The sequence below is a fragment of the Magnolia sinica genome, chromosome 16 (genome assembly GCF_029962835.1).
Source record: "Magnolia sinica isolate HGM2019 chromosome 16, MsV1, whole genome shotgun sequence".
Taxonomy (NCBI): Eukaryota; Viridiplantae; Streptophyta; class Magnoliopsida; order Magnoliales; family Magnoliaceae; genus Magnolia; species Magnolia sinica.
In genome coordinates, this window is record NC_080588.1 from 65,459,264 (window position 1) to 65,482,540 (window position 23,277).

General features: G+C 41.1%; 1 protein-coding gene across 2 annotated transcripts; it reads right to left on the reverse strand.

Moving 5' to 3' along the window:
- Nucleotides 1–562: 562 nt before the first annotated feature.
- Nucleotides 563–3,529, reverse strand: LOC131228636 (E3 ubiquitin-protein ligase WAV3-like). 2 transcript variants are annotated; one of them, XM_058224430.1, is made up of 2 exons: nucleotides 2,824–3,529; nucleotides 563–2,649 (listed from the first exon to the last, which is right to left on the reverse strand). In XM_058224430.1, the coding sequence occupies exons 1-2, from the start codon at nucleotides 3,139–3,141 to the stop codon at nucleotides 868–870; spliced, it is 2,100 nt and encodes a 699-aa protein (XP_058080413.1). In that variant the 5' UTR covers nucleotides 3,142–3,529; the 3' UTR covers nucleotides 563–867. The 2 variants fall into 2 exon arrangements, with proteins under 2 accessions (XP_058080413.1, XP_058080414.1); XM_058224431.1 differs by having other exon boundaries at nucleotides 563–2,644; nucleotides 2,824–3,095.
- Nucleotides 3,530–23,277: the final 19,748 nt, after the last annotated feature.

Consider the following 23,277-nt stretch of genomic DNA (forward strand, 5'->3'; position numbering starts at 1 on the left):
ACGGCTGTAATATTGAATCAGAGATTTTCTTTCGGTATTCCCATCAACGGCAGCCCCATCAAACAAATGGTTTGCATCACCCAAAAACAAACGGCTAGAATTTCATCATCATCAGCTTTCCTCTTTTACACTTGAGAGATGCAATTTGCCCTGGCTCCACGAGCTGCTAATCAGGAAATCGGATCCGCTCATCAGGCGATCCCCATCCATATGACATCCCCCAAAAGTCCAACCAATCAGATCATAAAATTTGGACCATTGATCAATCCCATGCAACCGTTCATTTATTTTGTCCCACCGAACGACCAAAAGTGAGCTGAACTTCGAGAGAAGTTTAATATGAGGCTCCTACATAATACATTTACACGTGTAAGGTCCAGATGATTGTAATAAGCATATCTATTTCAAAAGAAGGAAATTATTCATAACACAAAGCCCAAATGCAGAACATGATAAAGCCAAACAGGCCTTTAAAAAAAAAAAGAAAAGAAAAAAAGAAGACAACAGCTAAGACTACCCATGAAAACACCACCACCACCCTCATCATCATCATACATGCATGTACATCATCAAACCCATTATCACAATAAAATAAAATCAAAATAAAAATATATCGCGATATCATTGTACATATTTTCATATTATAGCCTTTTTTTTCTCCTCCTTTTTATCCTAAAAAACAGTCTCTTTTCCTTTTTCTAATAATATCTTTAAAGATAATTCCTGGACAAGAGACAAATTAGAAACCCCTTCAATCAATTCAACTGGGGTTTTCTACTCTTTTTTTTTTTTTTTTGGATTTTTGGTGGAAAGGGCTGGGGCGTCGGGTACTGCTTGTCGCTATTGTGCGCCAGGGGGTTTGTTTGTTTAGAATCTGGCGTTCTCGAACCCATGCAAATCGCTGACTCGATTCAACGATTTTCTCATTATGGCGACCTTCGCGAGCTGCTCCGCGGCTCGCCAAGCCGATGTAGGGGTTAGTGGCTCGCTGCTCTCGTCCGTTGTTGGATCGGGGATTCTCCGCCGTTGGATCTGCTGCTGCTGACGTCGTTGGTGGAGCTCGGCGAGCTCGGCTTCCAAGGCGAGGAGATTCTCGTCGGCTGAGATGGAGGTAAACTGGAGTAGCAGCGCGCGTGCTGAGGATAGGAGGTGGGTCGCGCTGGCTAAGTCGTTGCGGTCGGCTTGGCGGCGAGCCTCGGCTATGGATTTGGTCGTAATGAAGAGGTTCCTCAGCCGTTCGATCTTTGGGGCGGATGATCGGACGGCGTGCGGGCGAGGCACGAGTAACGCTTGCTCCTTGCACTGGACGAGATCTTGCGTGGCTGGGTCCCTGTACGAGCATCTGACGGACATCACGTGGTGGGCCCCAGCAGCTGACGACGGCACCCTCAGTTCTACAAGCAGCTCCCTCTCCTCCTCCGCGTAAAGGTCGCCGAGCCGGAACGAACCCGCCCCAACGAAAGCGGGCCGTCCGCTACATGAATAGACGGCCGAGATCTCGGCGGGAGCGGAGCCGGACGCGAAGCCCAGCTGGATCCGCACATCCTGTACGACCACGCTCAGCAGCCCGCCCACGCATTTCGTGAACGCATCCTCGGCCGGCTCGTGCGCCGGCTGCCGGTTCCCGAAGCCGGACTCGTGGACGGGGATCTCGAGGTGGGTGAAGCGTGTGGACTGCACGTGCTGAGGCCGACGGCGTCGACTGGTGGCATTCTGCGGGGCCCGTTCATCCTGGCCGTCCGATAGCAGCATGATGCTCGCGACTGGATTGCGCTCGCGTCTGTCCTCGAGTACCTTCGTGGCCTTGCGCAGGGCCTCGCCCACGCACGTGCCCTGCCCGCAAGCGAGCCGGTCGACAATCCGGCGCGCCGTGCGCTGCCCGGTAGCCGACATCCTGCTCAGCGGCATGAGCCGCTTGGCGTGGCCGGAGAAGGCGACGATGGAGAGCCGGTCGGCCGAGCCTAGCGAAGCGATGACGAGCCGCATGGCGCGCTTGAGCATTTGCAGCTTGGCCCCGGTCATGCTGCCGCTGACGTCGAGCACCGTCACGAGATCGACGGGGGCGCGGCGAGGCGGATTGAGTAGCGATGCGGCGTTGCTATCCTGCGCCGTAGGCGGAGCTTTCACCTTCAGCACCACAGCGTAGCTCTCGTGGCTCCTCCCTACAGAAACAACGGCTGCCTCCGGCATGAGTCCGGCATCGACCCTCTTCAAATCTTGGCCGTTCATTGCGTCCGCTCTCGACGGCTTGGATGGATTGACGAAGAACCCTTGGAATTCTTCAATCTCTTCATCGTCTTCGTCAGCTTCTGGGATAGGATGGAACCGGGGCCCAGTCGGGGAAACCAACGGCTCATCGTCGTCGTAGGCTCTGGTATCGAGCGCACCCTTCTTATCTCGAATTGCGGCAGGCTCTCCTTTCTCTCCTTCAGTGCTTTTCTCTTCTCCACCTTTATCAGGAAGGTGTTTGTGTATGGCGAGCAGAGGCACCTCCTTCCAGCGAGCATTGCAGACCGGGCAGAAGAGGCTGCCCTCCTTTCTAACATGCGCGGCGATGCACGGGAAGTGAAATGCATGTGAGCACTCCGCTGTGAAAATGGCCGTCCCCTGCCCTGTTTTCACGTTCTGCAAGCAAATCCCGCAGCTGCTCTGCACGGAAACCAGAAAAGGAAAATGCCCAGAAGTCAAAACCCTCTAATCATTCCTGCAATCCATCCCAATCCAATCCACACGAGCTCTAACCTACACCCCTGTGCGTACGATAAATCAACAGCCCAGAAAAACAAGAAAAAAGAAAAAGAAGTAGTCTTTCTGGATGCTTACTCTCGAGGATCGCAAGCTGGTTCTGAAGAGTGAGAAACGAGAAGGCGATTTGGGCGAAGATGGATTTGAACCCAGAAGCGGCCTGGGGCTCTTCGTCTTGCAGAGCAGCCTCGGGCTATCATGCGCTGGAGGCGCAGCAGCTGGAGGGGTCGTCCGACACCTCAACCTGGGGCTCGAAACGGGTTGGGATTGCAATCGAGGGGTAGACGGGTTAGACCCGGTCGAGAAGAACCCAGTACAGCTCTTCGGGCTCTGCTTCTCAGATTCCGGCTCTCTACGAATCGACGTGCAGAAAGCTCTCCTCCAACCAGTTCCCATTTTTCAATCGACAAAGAAAAATCTTCAGTATGGGTTTTCGGAGAGAAGGAGAGATAGCTTTTGTTGTTTTGCTTGCGCGATTGAAGACAAAAGGGTAGGATTGAAAGGGAGAAATGGGGATTTGGGGAAAAGGTAAGAAAGATAGATTAGATGAAGGATCGATCCCCCTCTCTCTCTCTCTCTCTCTCTCTCTCTCTCTCTCTCTGTTTTTATCTTTATTTCTATCTTCTTGTGTTTTTTCCTTTGGGTTTGTATTGAAAGCCCCCAAAAGATCTCTGCAACGAAAGGTCTGCTACAATGTATTTTTTAAAAGATAGAGAGAGAAGATCGTAATCTCTATGTACTGCTGCTGCTACTATAACGACGAATTCACATTTCTGAGATAGAGATGGAAACAATTTCGTTGTTTTTATATTTGAAAGATGCTCTGGTGCTTTCAGAGTACTGTAAGTTACAGTGCTTCTAGTTGGATTGGGACACGTAAACATCCCAATCCGTTGATCTAGACTGTTCATCAGGTACAGATCGCATTTCATCTGCTACGGTGGAAAAATCACATCGATCTAACGAATATTAACCATTTGATTAATGGGATTTGATGTGAACGATCAAGATTATTTATGCTAGGACCTGGCTTGGATTGGTTATGATTCTCAAGAATTACTTTTGCTAGGGAATTGAAAACATCTCATCAAGGGATTGGTTAAAGGATGGCTGTAGGAAATAACGCAAACTATGGATGGTTTGGATCATCCGATCAGTTCGAATTTTGCATGGGAACCTGTTAAATTGGTTCTTCAATTAATGGACCGTTCAGATCGATCAATTGGACTGTCCAAGCGATTTTCGGACCCGTGATGGGGGAACGACTCTGTTGTATGCTGTCAGAATGGTGGGCCACGTCAGCCCAAAAGACGATCTTGGTCATTTGATCTGGCCTTTGGATGGAGAGGATAAACCAATTGAATGGTTAGGATGGCTGCCCATGACCCACTGCTTGGGCTGGCAATTAGGCATGCATGCATGCATTTGTAGCATTGATGAGATGTCGGGTATGTATACTCTTGTGGCTATCCTCTTTACCATTCACGTGGTATGGATGCAAGATGATCTGAACTGTCCAAGTTGTGGCCGCACTCCAAAATTGATTGATCGGATGGTCATGATTGAAAAACGGGCGGTCGTCAATGGACGGTCAGAAAGATAAAAGGTTAAGTATAAAGTTCATATGCCAAATCAAACGGTTAGGATAAGTCTAATCAGCTAGAATTTTTTTTTTTTTTTCACTAAATAGGATGAAGAATTATAATTCTAATTTGAGCTAATTGCTAATAGATCCAGACGGTTGATCTCATGGGACCCGCAGAAGATGGTGGATTATCTAAACAAAATTTCGATTGGAAGAACCTAGCCAAGTAATATTTCTTTTCTTTTTCTTACGAACCATCTATTTGAGGCCACCTTATCCAAGAGTTAGAAAGCACCGACATTAGAGATTCTTCATGAATCTACCATCCACAGTATGGACCATAAGATCAACGGTCTGGATCCGATGACCACTGCCACATTTGTGGATAATGGCATTCATATGCATCAGAAATTCAAACTCCAGAATCCCCCTACTTTTAACATTCGATGTAATCGCCAAAATCACAAAAACTTTGATACTCTGGCCGTGTACGATGGATGATACCCAGTCACTCACAAATTTCTCAAAAATTGCATAAACGTCGTACAATTCATTAAAAAAACCATCCACATTATGGGTCCCATGTTAGATACATCACGACCCAAAAATCACGCTTATTTCGTCATCTCACTATCAGATTGGTGTAAATTTAATGAACGGCTGTAAATGAGAAATATCCAAAGTTCTCACTTCAGCAAACACGTGTCCCAGAGCACGAGCATCAAAGTACTCTCTCACCAAAATTACCCTTTTAAAAACTACTAACAACTTTAGGCGGTGAAAGCATCTATCTCATACATTAGTAAGTGGAGGCCAGAACCGGCATCTGCCGGTTGCTGATCACCGAAGCATGTCAACGGTCAGTATTGCTTCTGAGAGTGTCCACGTTATTCATCCACGTCATGGCACCGACCCTGCAACAAAAACGCCTGCTTCTCTTCTCTCTCTCTTCTCTCTCTCCTTATTTAGAGTCATCCAAAGATAGCTTTTCTTCACGCGTCGCTAGCCTTATCACTTCCTTCCTAATTTTCTCTCGAAATCTGGCTTTATCTCACTTGCTTCTCTGGCATCTCTTACCCTTCTGTCTTTCTCCTTTAAATGACTACTCTACCCTTGTACTTTGTGCCGTAGCTGTTTACCCTGTCAAGGTTAAAAGAGTAAAAGAGTCATTTAGCTTTCGTTTCCACGCTCATTCTGAGTTTCTTTTCTGTCCGTCGCGAGTCATAGGATTCATTGTGTACCGCTGCCCACTGGGGCTCACAAGCTTATTTTATTATGATCTAAACCGTCCATTTTATGTAATTTATGTCAAAAGATCTGATATAATAAGCATGATGAGTATATTTCGATGAACTGAGAACAATCTACATAAAATTTTTAATGGATGAAATTCAATTATTAAAATCAAAGGCGAGGGTTATCGAGGAAAAGAGATAATGAGCTGGACGCCTAGTTATTTTGGTAGAAAGAATATGAACGGTCCAAGCCGTTGGGTCAGCTCAATATGTGCGCCCCAGTGGTGGCAACACGCGCTGATCTTAGTCGCAACGGACGCAAAACGGACTCTCGCAGAATCGAAATATCGTATTGTATCATATTGTATATCGTATCGCGATAAAGATCGTATCATATGGCAATGTATCTGGAAGTATCGTTTGTTTGGGGTCGTATCGTCGATTTATTCCGATACAAACGCATCAAAATATCAATAGCACGGGCTTGTATCGGATTGCGGTGGGTTCATATCGCGAAACGATACGTTCTATGGTTCGAAAATTCTTTTCAGATCTCGAGCCTATGAGTATTATAAAATCCTCGCATCACCATCCACGTGCACTTTTTACACGCAAAACATGCGGCAAACTGACTAGTGACCGGACATCTAAGACGTGAATAAAGTGGGCCCCACATAGGAAATGAACATATGTAGAAAACAGAATGGACAATTTATGAAGAGAGCCACAAGCATACAAGGATTTGGACAGCTGGAAAGTTTGATCTGACCGTCCATTATTTTAATGTATTAATGGGCCACATGATAGATGTATCAGCGTAAGTTGTTTTTTTTTTTTTTTTATGGCCATGTTTATCGTGATACCACCTTATGAACGGCTCAGATTTCCTAAAACCCTGCTCAGTTGGCAACTGTCTGGATGTGAATAGGGGGTGTTGTAGGGCTAGTAAACTGCAAACACGTGTCATGCATGTACTCAAAGTTAGATCTCTTAACAGTGGGACCCACTTTAGATGGTTATAAACCAAATTACAAAGAAGTATTATTCTAGTTATCTGATTTAATAATAGATGGTTATAATGGAAAGTAGCCAACGGTTTTAATCTAATAAGAAAACTTCTTCTAGTCTGAGGTCTTAATTAGATTTGACATTGTGTTGTAACCAATCTATTGTGAGGCCCACAGTTTTAACGGTTCGATTGAGTTTAATATATCTCACGTGGACAGTTGTGAGTGAGTGTGTATAAACCATCATATTCTACCAGAGTATCAGACTACTCACCTCAAAAATTACGTGCACCCCAGGAAATTTCCATTCTGTGTCCGTTTTGCCTGTGTCGCGAGTGACAATAACTAGCATGTGTCGTCCTAGTGGGACCCGATGGTCTGATGATCGGATCCATCCATATTATTTAGGCTATTCTGTACGGTCTATGTATTAACAGGAATGGATAATTCTGACTATGAAAGTGTTTAGGTGAACATTCGACACTAAATGAACATTTTCAATGGCTCACATTCAAATTCTAAAATCAAAGGACTATGAATTTTGAAGAGTAATCATTTTCATATAGATTTTTTTTTTTTTTGGGGAACTTAGAAGATGGACGGTTCTTATTATTGGACCATCTCTGTATTTGGACCCGCAGGGGCGACATTATGTGTCAAACCTTAATCGCGATGTAGGGAAAGAGGAGTTATTTGATACAGCACCGGAATGAGATGGGCGACACGCAGGCTATTTGAGCTTGCATTTATACACCTAGCATGCATGTAAATCAAATTAGACCGTCCAAATCATGGAACCAACTCCATATAGGTTATCAAAGGTAAACAAATTACTGATTAGAAGATTCTAATCACTCATTTATTTATATTTATTTGTTGAATTCCAGCCGTTGCTTATATTCATGTTGACCGTCCATTAGATATCAACCAATTAATAGACCATCCAAGTCATCATTTCAGTATAACATGTAGTTTCTAGGCCATCTAAAGTGGGCCCCACTATATAGACGGTTTAATATGAATTACACATGTGCCATGTATAAATAAATTTTCTGAGTGCTTAAACATCCCTGAGCACCCAAAACTACTGTAGAAAAAAGATATACCGCGGTCTGAGGCAACGGCCGGTAGTTTCTCAAGATTCGGATTGCGTAGGACGCGGATTGCGTACTACCCCCGCCCGTCCCTAGCTCGGAAAGGGCAGTTCTGTGGGCGGGCCCACCGTGATGTATCTCTAAATCCAAGCCGTCAATCCCTTTTATCAGATTATTTTAAGGCATGAGCACAACAATGAGGCAGATCCAACAGTGAAGTGTACCACACCAAATAATAAGCTTGGTTGCATTAAAATGCACAAAGCGTTAAATGTCAGTTGCATTAAATGCAAGAGTCATCTGTGGTGTGGTCTATTTTACCGTTGGATATGCTTCATTTTGTTTTTAAAATGAAAATAATCTAAGAAAAGGGATAGACGGCTTGGATGTACAGATAAATCACGGTGGGCCCGCCCACAGAGCTGCCCGTTCGGAGCTAGGGACGGGCGGGGGTAGTAAGAAATCCGCGTCCGATTGCGTAGCGTCGGTACTGTGTGCTGGTCGCGGATTGCGCAAGGAGTAACTCGGTACGCTGTGGGGCCCACTTTAATGTATATGTAATTATCCACACCATCCATCCATTTTCTCAGATCATTTCAAGTCATAATCCCAAAATTGAAACATATCCAAAGCTCAAGTGGAACACACCACAGGAAACAGTAGGGACGTCCACCGTTGAAACCTTCCTAGGGCCCACATTGATGTTAATTTGTCATCTAACCTGTTCATAAGGCAACACAGACATAGATGAAGTTAAAACAGAAATATCGGTTTGATCTGAAACTTCCGTGGTCCCCAAGAAAATTTCATCATGAGGCGTTCAATTTCCTTCTCTAGGTGTGGTCCACTTTAGTATTGGATATGCTTCAATTCTGGTCTCAATATCTAAAATAAGCTGGAAAAATAGATGGACGGTGTGGATAATTCACATACATCACGCTGGACCCTAGAGAGTTTACTCAGAGCTTGAAAAACAGATGGACGGTGTGGATAATTCACATACATCACATTGGACCCTACAGAGTTTACTCAGTCTCAGTATTGGCACCCGGTGTGATGCTGGAAAAGCTACGTGGGCCCACCATTATGTATGTATTTTATACACGCGTCCATCCATTTTGAAAGCTAAGGCATTAGCCCAAAAATGATGCATGTCCAGATCTAAGTTGGATCACACCACATGAAAAAGCTGTGTCTGAACTCCCACCGTTAAAAACTTCATAAGGCCCATGTAATGTTAAGAAGGTACGCTTAAACAATGAAAAGACACAAATATTAACTTGATCCAAAATTTTTGTAATCATCAAAAAAGTTTATAATGGTGGGTATTCAATCATCAAAATTTTGTGTGGTGTAGGTTTCACTTGAAATTTGAATGCCTCATTTTTAGACTCATGCTTTAGAATGAGATTATGTCAAAATGGATAAACGGTATGGATAAAACACACATCATAGTGGGGCTACAGTACCAACGCTAATGCAATGTGCTATGCTGCGTCATCTAAAGTCCAATATTGTAGGAACCCAAAATTTTAGGTGCATGAGTATTATATGGGTGTTCATTTATCACTGTATCATTATTAATAAATTTTATTAAAATTAAGAGAAAAAGATGTATAAATGTATGCACGTATGCACACAATTATATGTATGTAGATATCCCACCCAGTCTGATATCTTGAGAAAGCTAAGACAATTCGGGAACTATGATCATATTCTAAACCAAACTCTAATCCCAAATTAAACCCTAATCCAAACCGTAAACCAAAAAACCAGCCTAACCCTAACTCAAACCTCAACATAAACCCTAAATTCAGCCTAACTCAAGCTTAAACCCTAATCTTAACCTGAGCTATCACGAGCCATCATTTAAGCCAAAGCATATCCAAACCTTCACCCACAATAAATCCATGTTTCGAGCAACTTCAGGTCATGATCGAGCCAATTTTGAGCTATTTCAAGCCAAATATCTAAAACGGACTTTATTCCGCTCTTATGACCCAAAAAAGGGCCCACCGACCAAAATTCGGGAGAAACTATACCCGAGTGGTAATCCGACTACCGCCTGCTCTAAAAAATTTACGCGACTCTATCTGGACGAGCTTCGGACCAAACCTAGCTCGGGCGGTAGTCTGACTACCACCGGCGGTAATCCAATTACCTCCGCGCGCGAGACATGTGTGTCCTCTAAGTAACAGTTGTCACTCGTCCTAAAGTCAACTTTCTTATAGATTTACTCCTCCATCCTACCTTATTTACCATCCTACCAACCTCCAAGAGCCAATAAGAGTACGTTATGTGGCATTCCTCTTCCCTCAACCAATCTCAAGTTGTCATGTCAGCATTTACCCCTCTCAAACCCAACAATAACCACATTGTCATTAGATAAAACTACAAATAGCCCTTTCCTCTTCACATTTGGGACAACCACTTCTCATTTCTAAAATCCAAGTCAGGGAGAGAGAGAGAGAGAGAGAGAGAGAGAGAGAGAGAGAGAGAGAGAGAGAGAGAGAATGAGCTCCCAAGCCTCAAAGTTCAGATTTTTCAGCCACCCCTTAACCTCCTCCCAACCTCCTCAACCCCAATTCCAGTCCAGATTGATCATGGTGCAACCCATATCTTAGCCTTCTCAAGATCAAGCTAGAGATATTTTCATTTTACATACAAACATTCATAATGACATCTATTCCCTTATCAACCTTCATGCTTCTCTAGATCTCTAGTGAACGTATGCTCTGTGACTTGTCGTACACTGGATCCTTTCACATCAGAAATTCCTAGTGATTTAGTCCACTTTTCTTTACCTTTCTACATAAGCATCATCACATCCGCTCTCTAAATACATTGTTGGACGTATGTTCTATGGTTTACTGAAATCTCGAATCTTGTCATATCAGAAGTCCACGTGTGCCTAGTCTTATTTCGACTACATCATTCAACCATTGAGATTTTCTTACCATATTAAGTAGATACCGTACATTTGTACAAGCAGAGAGGGTGCCTAACACCTTCCCTCTTTTTAACCGAGGTTCTTTACCTGGAATCCTGAATCACAGATCAGGAGTCAATCTAAGATAGGAGAGTCTTCGAATTTTTTCAACCTTACATATTCCGCAGATTCAAACCGATTACGGGATTCTAAGATTTATTGGCTAGTGGCGACTCAACATCCACAAATCAACCTAGTCACCCTCACCATTAAAACAAAATATATAAATCAGCGTGGGTGCCGATTTCCATCGTCCACAATGTAATTATACACCATAATAGTATTCATATCCTCACATATCTTAATCCACTGAGATTTTATTTAATTTTTATATGTCATTAAGTTGTTGCATATGATATAACTTTTAAAACTCAACTATGGTGAGTATGATTTCATTGGACTTCTAGCTCACACAATTTGATAACTCTTTTAAGCTTAGGATTCTAGGAAGGAGTTGTAGAAGTGGAGTACCTGGATGACTATTTCTATTAGAAATTCAGTTTTTAATTTATTTTATTAGGACAATTATAAAAAAGATAAAGTACATATTATGAGTGAAAGATGGCAGTAGTAGCTAAGTGAAATTAAAAAATATATATATCTTAAATTTTAAGTTTGGATATTATAATTTGGATGACTTGATAGTTGTTTGGTTTGGATATCTGATTATTTGAATGTAAATGCGTTGAATAAACACATAATTTAGTTCACACCATAGAATTTTGGATCAGGGTCATCATACATGGGTTTCAAATTTTAAGGCATGACGAATATAATACCAAGCATTTGATGTATGTTGATTGGGTACTGTTAGGCTCAAATATGAGAAACTGCATTCTTGAACACTCACAAAAATCAATTTAAATAACAGTAGTAAATGGGCCACTCAGATTAGTTGAGGGTCTAAAGATATAAGTGGAGATTTAATAACTTCGACACTCCTTTTAAGTTAAAGTGTTTAAAGCTCTTAGATCTCTGACTTCGCTTTGCAAAATCTTCAATCACAAGATGACAGGCCCTATTAGATATGAGACCAAGAAGGAAGAACACTAACACCCCTTGATGGAAAAGATGACTAGAGCACTCTGATTCGTGCCATACTCGTAGGACCTTCTCATATCAAGCGTGGTGGATGGTAGTCTTAGAGAGAGGGAAATATTTCATTATTTTCTCTAATACATTCGCACCTAGGCTTCGCAATTACTTGGTTGTTTTGGTGTTGTTGTGTGTTAGAAATAAGAGGAGAGGTGAGTATTTAAACTTAGAAGTGATGGCATTTTAATTGTTAATAGGTAGATGAGGGGCAAAATACCATGTGGCATATTGTGATTGGATCTTGAAAGCCAACACTTGACAGTCTCTCATTGGTTAGGGTTGTTGGTTTGGTAATTTGGGTGAAGTTTATAGGTAAAGATGTAAAGTGATTTTCTTTTAAAAGTTTTCTATAATAAGGTTTGAAAATGACTTATTATAAGGAGGAATGATAGAAAAAAAAAAAAAAAGAGAAAATAATGTCTTAATTGAGTCATCGTTAAAGCCAAAATTTAGGTTTTTCTTTAATATATTTGGACAAATCTCGACATTTGACCAATTGATTATTGATTGCAGGAACTTTTGACAGTTATTGCAATGGAAAAGGTGGTAGTGGATTTTGAATTTTTCTATACCAGATGATCAGTTTGGCCTCATTTCAAAGCTTAGTTAGCTTGAATCAGTTTCTAGGTCAGTTCATATTAGATTGGAGGTGGTTTAGATGGACTTATACTAACTTATACGAACTTGGATAGAAGTGTGTAGTTTACGTTTCCATGTGAAAAGATAATCTTCTTATTCGGCGCAATTGATTATTCCATTATTAGGTGGGGTGTCTACGGATGCATAAAGCCCATAAGAAGCCCTTGCTTGGACATCTTGAAACGAGATTTTAGCCATTGATCATGCATCGTAATGTACATGGGTGATGCGAGATGCATGATGTAGGGGTTGTTTTCACACACCATTATGGAATGAAAAGTGAAATGAGTTTCTCTAGCTAATATTTTAACTAAAAAAGTTTTAAAAATTGGTTAATTTCATAATTCCATTATAGTACTTTTTCTTTTTAATCACTCTTACATTTCTCTCCCTCCCCCTTGAATACATGAGCAGGGGTGATAGTGGGTTTGGCTCATGCTGGTCCTGCCCTAACTTGATGCTTAAGGCCTTATGCCCCAAGCTTTCATTCAAGCCTTAGTCGGACTTTATCCTAAGCAATCTCTTACGAGACACCCTTTTAATTATTCTAATATCAAAGTCTTTGGTTGTATCGGTTATGTTTGCGACAAGCTTGTTCCGAGGGCAGTTACATTTGCTGGCTAGGGTAATCATTTATCAGCCACTTTCTACAGTCAATTCATTAGGGTTGTAACCTTCTACCCATATAATGGATGTATCTACCGTCTTTGCTTTGCTTTTCTCTATTAGATGAGCCTTACAATTATGGGACGTCCTAAAGAAAACTGCAATTTAGGGTCTAGTATAGGTTTGGGTTTAGTTAGGTGAGTAAACTAGGTATACTCCTTGTATAGGTTGACTCAGCAACTTGACCTGGTGAGTTGATTAGTTTTGCTTAGGTTTTTTCAAGGGTTGGTTTTAGTGTTTATCTTTTTATGGGGTTTACTTGACTAGATTGATTGGGTTTAGGGTTAGTTCCTATGGTTTAGGCCTCTAGAATTTAGGGTTTGATTTGAATTAGGGTTTAGGATTTGGATTAGGGTTTAAGATTTAGATAATGTTTTGTTTAGATTAAAATTTAGGGCTTAGAGTAGTGTTTGAATTGGATTAGGGTTTAAGATTTAGATAATGTTTTGTTTGGATTAAAATTTAGAGCTTGGATTAGTGTTTTAATTGGATTAGGGTTTAAGTTCTGAATGAATATTTAGATTTGAGTTCTGTCCAGTTTTGATCAACTTAACGGCGTGGTGTGGGGGTATCAACAGCCACAGCAGGGAACTGGGGGGGAACGCAAGCCATTGAAACCTTCTTAGGGCCCATTTAAATATTGGGTCAGTCTGATACTTGGGTTCTCTCTTCATCTGATAGGATGTACCATTATGAACGGTTTGGATGGCTAATCACGTCCGGCAGGGAAATGTTTCAACGATGAGCATTCCATGCCTACTGTTTCCAATGGTGCTGCCTACACAACTCGGCGATCTACCTGATTTCTTGACTCACATCCTAAAATGAGATAGTCCAAACGATGGACGGAGTGGATGTCACATTCACATCACGGTGGCCCCACAGAGCCACTTGTTGCCCGGCCAGCCGCTAATAAGTGGAAGGGCACGAATCTACAGGCGCTGAATTTGGCGGGCATCCAGCTAGATTTAGAGGAGGGAGTGGGACCCATGGTGTCTAACCGGTGTGGCTGGTACCTTCCCCAAAAGCGTTTAAGGACAGTCTGATATGACGGTGTGAACAGTGTTCACAGTCAATAATTCCGACAGTCACGTGCCCTTCAGAAGTCTAACGCCGTTAACTCACTGCTGACGTCTTCTCTCACTAGGTAACCGTGCCGGAGTCAACTCTCCTCTTATTATTATTTAATTATTTATTGCTAATAATACATTAATTATGGATCCATCGTCGACAATACCTTCGTAAAACACTCAATCTCCATGGGACCCACCATGATTTATATGTAAAATCTAGTCCGTCCATCTCGTGATAACTATTATTTTAACTGTACGTTATAAAATATCGACCCGGTAGAAGACTCTGTGGACTACACTAATGGGAAAAATGTAAAACTGCTCTTAAAACCTTTAATTTAACACAGTTTGGTACTGATACTTGGGTCAGCATTATTTTTATATTTTTCACATTTTCCCGACGAATTAGACGTTATTAACGGTTTTGATGAAAGATAGATGGGATGGTGGTCCCACACAAAAACCTATGGTTGAGATCTCATCACCATTGTTCCCCGTGCGATCTTGGTGATTTTTGCCCCTTGATCTAGAAACAAGGATGGAACCTGATGGCCCAAGTAGATTTTGTATGTATAAGATGTTGGGCCCAGAAGCTTGCACGTGTATCGAGGATTCTGGTCCATTCATTATCTTTCCCTTTCAAAGAGGATAGACAGAATATGGCTAAGTTAAATTGTACGCCACGTTTCTACTTTCTACCATATGCAGTGTACTTTCCCGTCTATCTCAGTGGCTTCTAAAACATCTTATTAGGAACATTTTTTGCTGTGGAGTTATTTTATACTCTGGCAGCAAGTGGTGCTTGATGTGCAGGCACTTACAAGTGGTGAGGGTGGCACATATCAATTCAACATAAATGGATCGAATTGCATTACATGGAATTAGCACTTTTATTAAATACCGTGGTATTTTAACCATTCCCAGAGATCAAATTCTTCTTTGAAAAAATAAATAAAAAGGTTGTATTAAGTGAAACCAATGTTTGGTAGATTTCACAACTAATGCAGGTCATATACAACTTGAGTGTCATGTGTAAAGGCGCATATGGGTGGACTCTATTGATAAAACACATGCATCAATGTGGGCCCATAGATGTAGTGAGACAATATATCCTCCCATATCTCCTAATAGAATGAGATGATATGATATTTGATTTAATATAATTATTTTCATTGTTTCCAAACACTAGATGGAAGTTATACCTATCAAATCAAATTTAATACCACCTAATCCTAGGTTCCAAACTACGTCTCGTTTCTTTCACCAATTATCCCCAGCACGAAGAAAATGTGTCATCAATGTGAGTTTACTATAGTGCTCAATCAAACATAGAATCATGAGTTAAATGCATGTGTATCTAGAAAATAAATAAATGAAGGAGCAATTATTGTACTTTTTCATTACATTATTATACAAATTTTAAATTCTAACAAAGGCTTTAAACTATTTGAATGATGATTTGACATTAATGTAAAAATATCATGCTACAAATTTAAAGTCAATAAAATAAATATGGGAATCATTGATGAGACACAAATAAAATCATTTGTACTCGATGCATATTTCTACTATGCTAGGGTGGTGATTGATGAAACAAACTAACCCTAACTTGTAAGGTTAATATAATAGTAACTTAGAGCATTGGATATTTTTTCATTTTTAGCTGTCAAATAAATTTCTACAAATCTAATAATCATATAATCAAATAATTTTTATTTTTTGTTTATGATACATATGATTTGAACTAATACACATAACTTGAATGGTTTAATTAAAATTTACTTGTGTGCCACGTATGCAATTCCTAAGTGCTTGGGCATCATCAATGCCAGTGTACTTGTGAGTTTTTTCTCCTTTTCATCTCCTGTCTGGAAGCGGATTGGCTGATGTATATTCACACCGTTCATCCATTTTTTAAGATGATTTTAGAACATTAGAAAAAAATTAATCATATCCAAGCTCAATTGGCCTACACTAAAAATATCAGCAAGGAAAATGAATTTCACCGTTAAAAAATTCGTAGGGCCCACCATAACATTTATTTTCCATCCAATCTGTTAATAAGGTTACAAATACATATATGAAGAGGAAAAACAAATTTCATATTGATCCGAAACTTCTATGACCCCCAAAGGGTTTCAATGGTAGGCCTTCAATCCCTCACTGATTTTGCAGTAGGGTCTACTTGATCATTAGATTTGTCTTATTTTACGGCTCAAGCCTTAAGACGAGCTCACCAAATGCACCGGCGATTTGGATATAACACATACCTCATGATGGGACCCACAGAATATGCTGAAGTCATATAGCTGGTGTGTGGTAAACCAGCCAATCCGCTTCCCATCTATACTAGTCAAGTACCATTATCATATGATGAATTGTCTAATCTGGGCCCTTGGTATGGTTTAACTGTCCTCTCAACCCTATATCTGTACCACCAATCTGATGAGCTCAACATCAGATCATCATTCAAAATCTCCTAAGATTGGATTGGTTGATCCATCTGATGTGTACATCTTGGACTTATATTTTCCTAATCTTGCTTTTGCTAGGAGAAGAGATAGGTTTGTTTCATCAGTCAGATTCCCAAGATTTAGGGCCCACCGGATAAACGGTAGCTATCAAACCATGGTCCTACTTGAAACCAACATGCATAGATGCTTTGAGTGTATACAACCACCCATGTACATGCACAAAGCCTGTTCACACGTGTGAAATATGTACTTTAATCCAAACCAAATAGTGGGGCCCAAAATTAAATTGAGCAAACCTCCAATTAATGGACATTTCTTTGAAGAATTTGGACCATTGATTATGAGTTATGGCAATCAAATATTTGATAAAAGACAACGGTCACTAGTCGAATATTTGGATGGTCCAATCAATCATGGTTTGGTATATAGCTATAAACAAAGAGGCCCATAATTTAAACGGTTTGGATTGACTCATACGTATGCCAAAAGGACAGATTCAATGTGCACGTGCATGGAACGGTCCTCCCTGCCGGTGTATTGGTTTTGGTCTTAAAGATATAGATATATAGGCTCGATATCAAATGATTTGATATTTTGATTCTCTCTACGTCCCGGTTTGACTCTGTTTCATCGGGGCTGGAGACTGGTTAACCGGCCAAACCAGTCGTCTTTATTCCGACGTGGATTGCTATTTTTACTTGCGAGACACTCTGCTCGCTTCTCGAGCAGCATTTAATACACGTCAGAGCGTCAGTTTTCAATACCGAGGGAGCCGGTTCCCATGACGTAGTTACCGTTTCAGCCCGTCCTTGTCAACGTGGCGAGACATGCGACGTGGTCGTGGTCCCACGTCCATGTGTGCAACGCTCGGACAAGATATGCGGTTGGTTGACTGACCGTTTTGAAGAAAGAACGGCGGGGAATGCTTGGTGCACTCGCGCGACTGCATTTCGTGCGTGAGCGATCCAAGCGGTTAATCTGATGAGTTCTACCTAATAGAAGAAATATACCGTAGGATTATCGGTTGAGGAGGTGGATACACATGTACGTTGAAATGTAGGCAGTTAGTTTAAGATAATGATATGACTGTCCGGATTTTCAGAAAGTCATCTATATATAGGGGCCCATATGATGGATGGCTTCGATCTCTTACACGCATTACATTCTGCCACATGTGTTTTTGTTTGGGGAGAAGCACATATGCTCGAGTAGGGAGCGGAGATCCTTACTCATGCTCGGGTGGTAGACTCCCAGGAGTTTAAACACCCGGTCAAGGGTAGGAGTATCCATAGGTGGTGACATCCCACTACGGTGTGAGTGTGTGGGGGTGTGTGTGCGTGTGTAAAAAAAAAAAAAAATGCGGGCGGATTAGGTGGGGCCCACACCACCCAGGATGGTGCGGCCTTTACTGGCGTCCATCTTAATATATGTATTCAATATCTACACCGGACATCTGTTTTGCTGGATCATTTTAGAACATGATCTAAAAAATGAAGCATATCTTATTCTTAAGTGGGCCATACCATACGAAACAGTGGTGATTGACCATTTATGGGCCACAAGTTTTGGGTAAAGCTGATATTTTATATATATATATATATATATATATAACCTTTTAAGTCCAGGTTCACGTGACCCTTATCAATGGGTTGATAAAAATATAAACTTTATGGTGGGTCTTGGAAAGTTAACAACGATCAGGTGTTTAATCACCATTGCTTCCTATAGTTTGGCCCAGTTCAAATTTTTACCCGCTTACTTTTAAGCCCATGCATAAGTCCATGCTCTAAAATGATCTAGTTAGTTGGATGGACAACATTGGACACATAGTAAATACATCAAGGTAGGCCCCACAAAAGGTACAACACCGTGTTGGGTAAGGTTAGGGCCGCCCCTAATCTCTCCCACTCTAGCCCAAAAATGAAGCACGTTAAAATCTCATGCGGACCATGCTATAGGCATTAGACTGCGAGGGGATCATACTTACAGGTGCCTTTTAAAGACTTTTGTGATGTTTTTGTTGCTTGATATATGGTATATTTGACTTAGAGTTTTCAGTAGCCAATTATTCTGATTTTCACAAGTGGCTACACTCTATAGAAATTTTAGGAGAAGGAACCAGAGGATTCATTATTCTAAAATGACTCATGATCCGTGATCGAAAATTCTAAATAAGAGAATAAGGGACCATGGTTATAAAGAAAGAATGTGTTGAGCACCCTTTTTGCTTGTACAATGTATGGTTTCTACTTCGCAAGACTAAACAAAGTATCATGCATAGGATTAGCTTTTGCATACAGATGATGTAAGTGTCCATGGAATGCAATGTGGCGATGCGATGCCTGCCACAAGTGATAGCCCGGTCAAACAAGTCTACCCTGACTCACCCACTTGTTGAAGTGGTTGAAGCCTAGTCAGTTCGAGTTTTTGATGGGTAAGATTCAGTATGCTGACAAGCAGTAGAGCATGCGCTTGGGTAGATTAGATTAACAAGTTGGTTGGAGGGGAAAGGATAATGCACGACGCTAATGCATGTATGATTAAGCTTAATCAAAGCCGGATGGGTGGGCGGATGAGTTTGTTGTAAGGATTGGCTTGAATGGACTAGATTGGGCTTTCAATGGCTTTGGTGGTTAAAGTTAGGGCCCGACTAGGCTTACCTAAGGCTGGATGGGCTTTCTCTTTTGCACTCTTTCACTCATTGGTGATGGATGGGCTTATGGAATAATGTTTAGTGGTGTAAAGTGAAGGATGGGAGTGAATGATGAAAAATGGAAGATGATGAATGAAAGGTGTTTTGAAATGAAAATGAATGGGGTATTTATAAGGTTTTTGGGTGGTTTTCTAATAATTCTTAAAACTCTAGGAATAAAATGGCTCTACGGGTCACTAGAATAAAATCACCATGTGGTACAATATGAATGATTGGATGAGGAGTAAAAGGCAAAATTTAGGGCAAATGGTGAAGGCAGAGGGATCATTCTTGTTGGGGATTTGAGTTGCAGAATCACACAGATCTGGATCTAAGATAACAATCCAAGAGCAACAAGCAATCATAAGAGAACACAGATTTAACGTAGAAAACTCTTGCGGGAAAAAACCACGGCACAAAGCGACAGAAATCCACTATGAAATAGAAATTACAAAGAGAGAGGACTTTTTCGATTCGAATAATCTCGAATCTCACCTTTGCTACACCCTTTGATAACCTTAGAACCCTTTTAGAAATCCTTAAAAAATATTTATGAAGCCTTAGAATACCTTAGAATAGCCCTAGAGACCCCTATTTATAGTTTAAGAAACTCCACTTACGCATCTAGTTTGAAAAATTTTGGAAACCGCATCAAATTTACGCAGTTTGCGCGTGGGTTTCGTAACCCTCAACTAGTTGAGCCAGGGCCTCGACTGGTCAAGCGGCCCAGATCTCCAAAAAATACAGCGCGCTGGACTTCGAGTCGAGTGAGCCTTGACCGGTCGAGTGGACCATCGACCAGTCGAACCAGTCCCTTAACTGGTCGAGTAGCGCAATGATGGACAGATTTAAGACATCTGTTGATAACAATTCCACCCTACACGTATGCCAATATATGTACGCTGACATCATTACCCACCTAACCCCACCGTGAAAGATGGCAAATGTCCACGTGGAGGGTGGTGCATAATGTGCCACCCACCACATGAATGTGCCCTGTTGTGGGGAAAATAGACCGACCAAAAAGATAAGGTCAAGTCGGGACTTTGTGTACTTCGCTAGGTCAGATAACGATAGATACAACTAAAGATTTGACCTCTGGCCCCAGACCGAGTAAGAGACAAGGTCAAGCTCGATCTCTCATCAGTAAGTCCGAAGATCAGAGACGAGGTCGAGCTTAGTCTCTCGTCAGTAGGTCGGAAGACCAAAGACGAGGTAAAGCTCGGTCTCTCGTCAGTAGGTCGAAAGGCCCATCGATCAGCCCTATGCCAAAAGAAACTCAACTGCTGCTCACCAAAGGAGTCAGGTTGGTATAATCTAGCACAACTCTTCTTCTGCTAGTTCCGACCTGATCCCAACAACGTCTACCCAGGATCCCAGATGAAGATCTAGGAAATCGACGAAAATCGACTACAATATGAATTTGCCGAAATCTTAGTCGAGAATCTCGGGAGATCCTCGCGACATGTAAGGGATCCAAATCCTACTACAATACACCCCTACTAAACAGGAAGATCTCCTCCACGCCACCACCTCTCCTCAACTATAAATAAGAGTCTCTCCAATAGTGAAAGGTATGCACAATCTTTGGCCTAAAACCTTGTTTAAGACCAGACTCGGATCCCCTATCTAACTTAGGCATCGAAGGATCCCCTGTACTAGCCAAGGTCTCTTTTGTTCGTCCCTTATGCAAGTATACGAAGGTCCAGGGCAGACTAACTAGAAAACTACATCAACACGCCCCGTCTTTTGCAGGGGTCCCCTCTATGGGGGTGCTTTTTTCCTCTAGTCCACTAGATTTATCTTATTATGGTCTTAAGTGCTAATATGCTTGGTTTGGGCTTGAATTGGGCTTGAACAGGGCTTGGACGGGGATTGGATATTGGAGTTCTATGAGAGTTCCACAATAAGGTCCACCATAATATTTTTGTAATATTTATTTGCCATCAAACCTATTGATAAGGTCAAATAAATTTACATGAACAGGAAAAAAACACAAATATCACCTTATCCAAGTCTTTTGTGGTCCATTATAAGTTATCACCACTGTTTCCTATGGTATGGTCCACTTGAGAATTGGATCTGCTTCATTTTTGTCTCATGCCCTAAAAGATTTAGAAAAACAAATGAATAATGTGGATTTAGAATACATGCATTAATGTGGGCCCCACAATAAGGGCACACTTATTACGCTCTCCCTCGAGTGCACTTGGGTACTTTTGACAAAAGGATCCGTGGGGCTATCTGAAGCGCACATTCGAAAATTCATAATAGAGTACGTTTTGTTGCCCACATGCTGAGACGATTCAATGATAGTAACCATCCACGATCTGGATGCTACTTATACTGAACACTGCCATAAGAAACTTACAATGAATGGATGATACGGTTGACACTTTAGTTTGATTTTTGTCACATATAGTGTGCGCGGGCATGCCCAAATCCATATAATGGCTCGAACCAAGCGCCGAAATAAGTAGATAAATGAACATATATGACCAGATTCTGAGAACATCAATTGCTTACTCAACCACTTGCAAAATTCGATAATGATTAGGCGATAATAAGAAGGTAATGTTATTTCTTCGAAGATAAGTTACTTCATGCCTTTTCTAAAAAGGATTTTCAGAATACCAGTGTAATCAAACAAAAGAAAAAATTTACAATCAATCACTAGAGCAACTACAAGAATGCATATATTGAAAGAATGCATGGTATAGAATAAAGATTAAATCTAGCATATGAGCATATATTTAGATTACAATTAATGATTATAGTTAAGAATTACCCTACTTAATTATCGTTACTCATATGATAAGCTGAGATAAAAAATAAATTGATATATTTGATTTGATTAGTTGTTGTGTTGATTTTATAGATGTTCTGTTCTATAGAATTCATTTATTATTTATAGAATTTTGTTACAACTTGTTCTTTCAAATCCTTATTTCATTATTGCAATAGTTACAATAATTGAAAAGTCTTTCTAGATCTTTCTCCTAATTAGATTTTTTTTTTTTTAATTACATCTCGTTTCATGACGAATCCTCTTCTATTAACTAAGACTTTGCTTTGTACTCAAACAACTTGACCACATTTCTTTCTTCACTTATAACTCGATAACAATGCTCCAAATATTTTGCTGAACTTTTCATCCACTTCATATTCCTCAAGTGATGCCATCATAAATGATCGTGGAACTTCTTGTTTGATAGACGGTTCTAATTTCAGGATCATCGCAGGATGTGGGCCCCACCATAGTGTGGGAGGTAGATTGCATCTGTTCTTGTACGGACTCTGTTGGGGCCACCGTGATTTAATCATTTTATCCAAGCCGTCCATCTATTTTGCCAGGTCATTTTAAGTCATGATCTTAAACAACTAGGCGGATCCAAGACTTAACTAGACCACACAGATGTTTTGATGGAGCTGATATTTATGTTTTCTATTAAACATCATGGTGGGCCTAGGAAGATTTCAACGGTGGGGCTGATTATCACCAATCCTTCCCGTGGTGTACTCCACTTTAGCCTTGGATTTGCCTCCTTTTTAGGCTCATGCTCTAAACGAAATCTCCAGAATGGATGAAATACGGGCCCCACACCTTCAATAATCGAGTTGGCTTTGCGGTCTCATCATGATTTAATTGTTTTACCCACGCCGTCCAGTTATTTTAGGATATAAGCTTAGAAAATGACGCCGATTCAAAAGCTCAAGTGGACCATACAGTAGGGATTGAACGCCCACCATTATTTTTTTTTTTTTTTTGGGGACCGTGGAAATTTTGATCAAGCTTATATTTGTGTTTTCCCTTCATGTAGGAATAGGCGCCCTTAAGAACAGGTTAGATGGAAAATAAACATCCAGTGGGCACTGGGAAGGTTTCAACGGTAGGTATATTATCCCCACCGTTTCTTTAGTGTGGTCCATTGAGCCTTGGATCTGCCTCGTTTTTTGGGATTATCCTTCAAAAGATAAGTAAA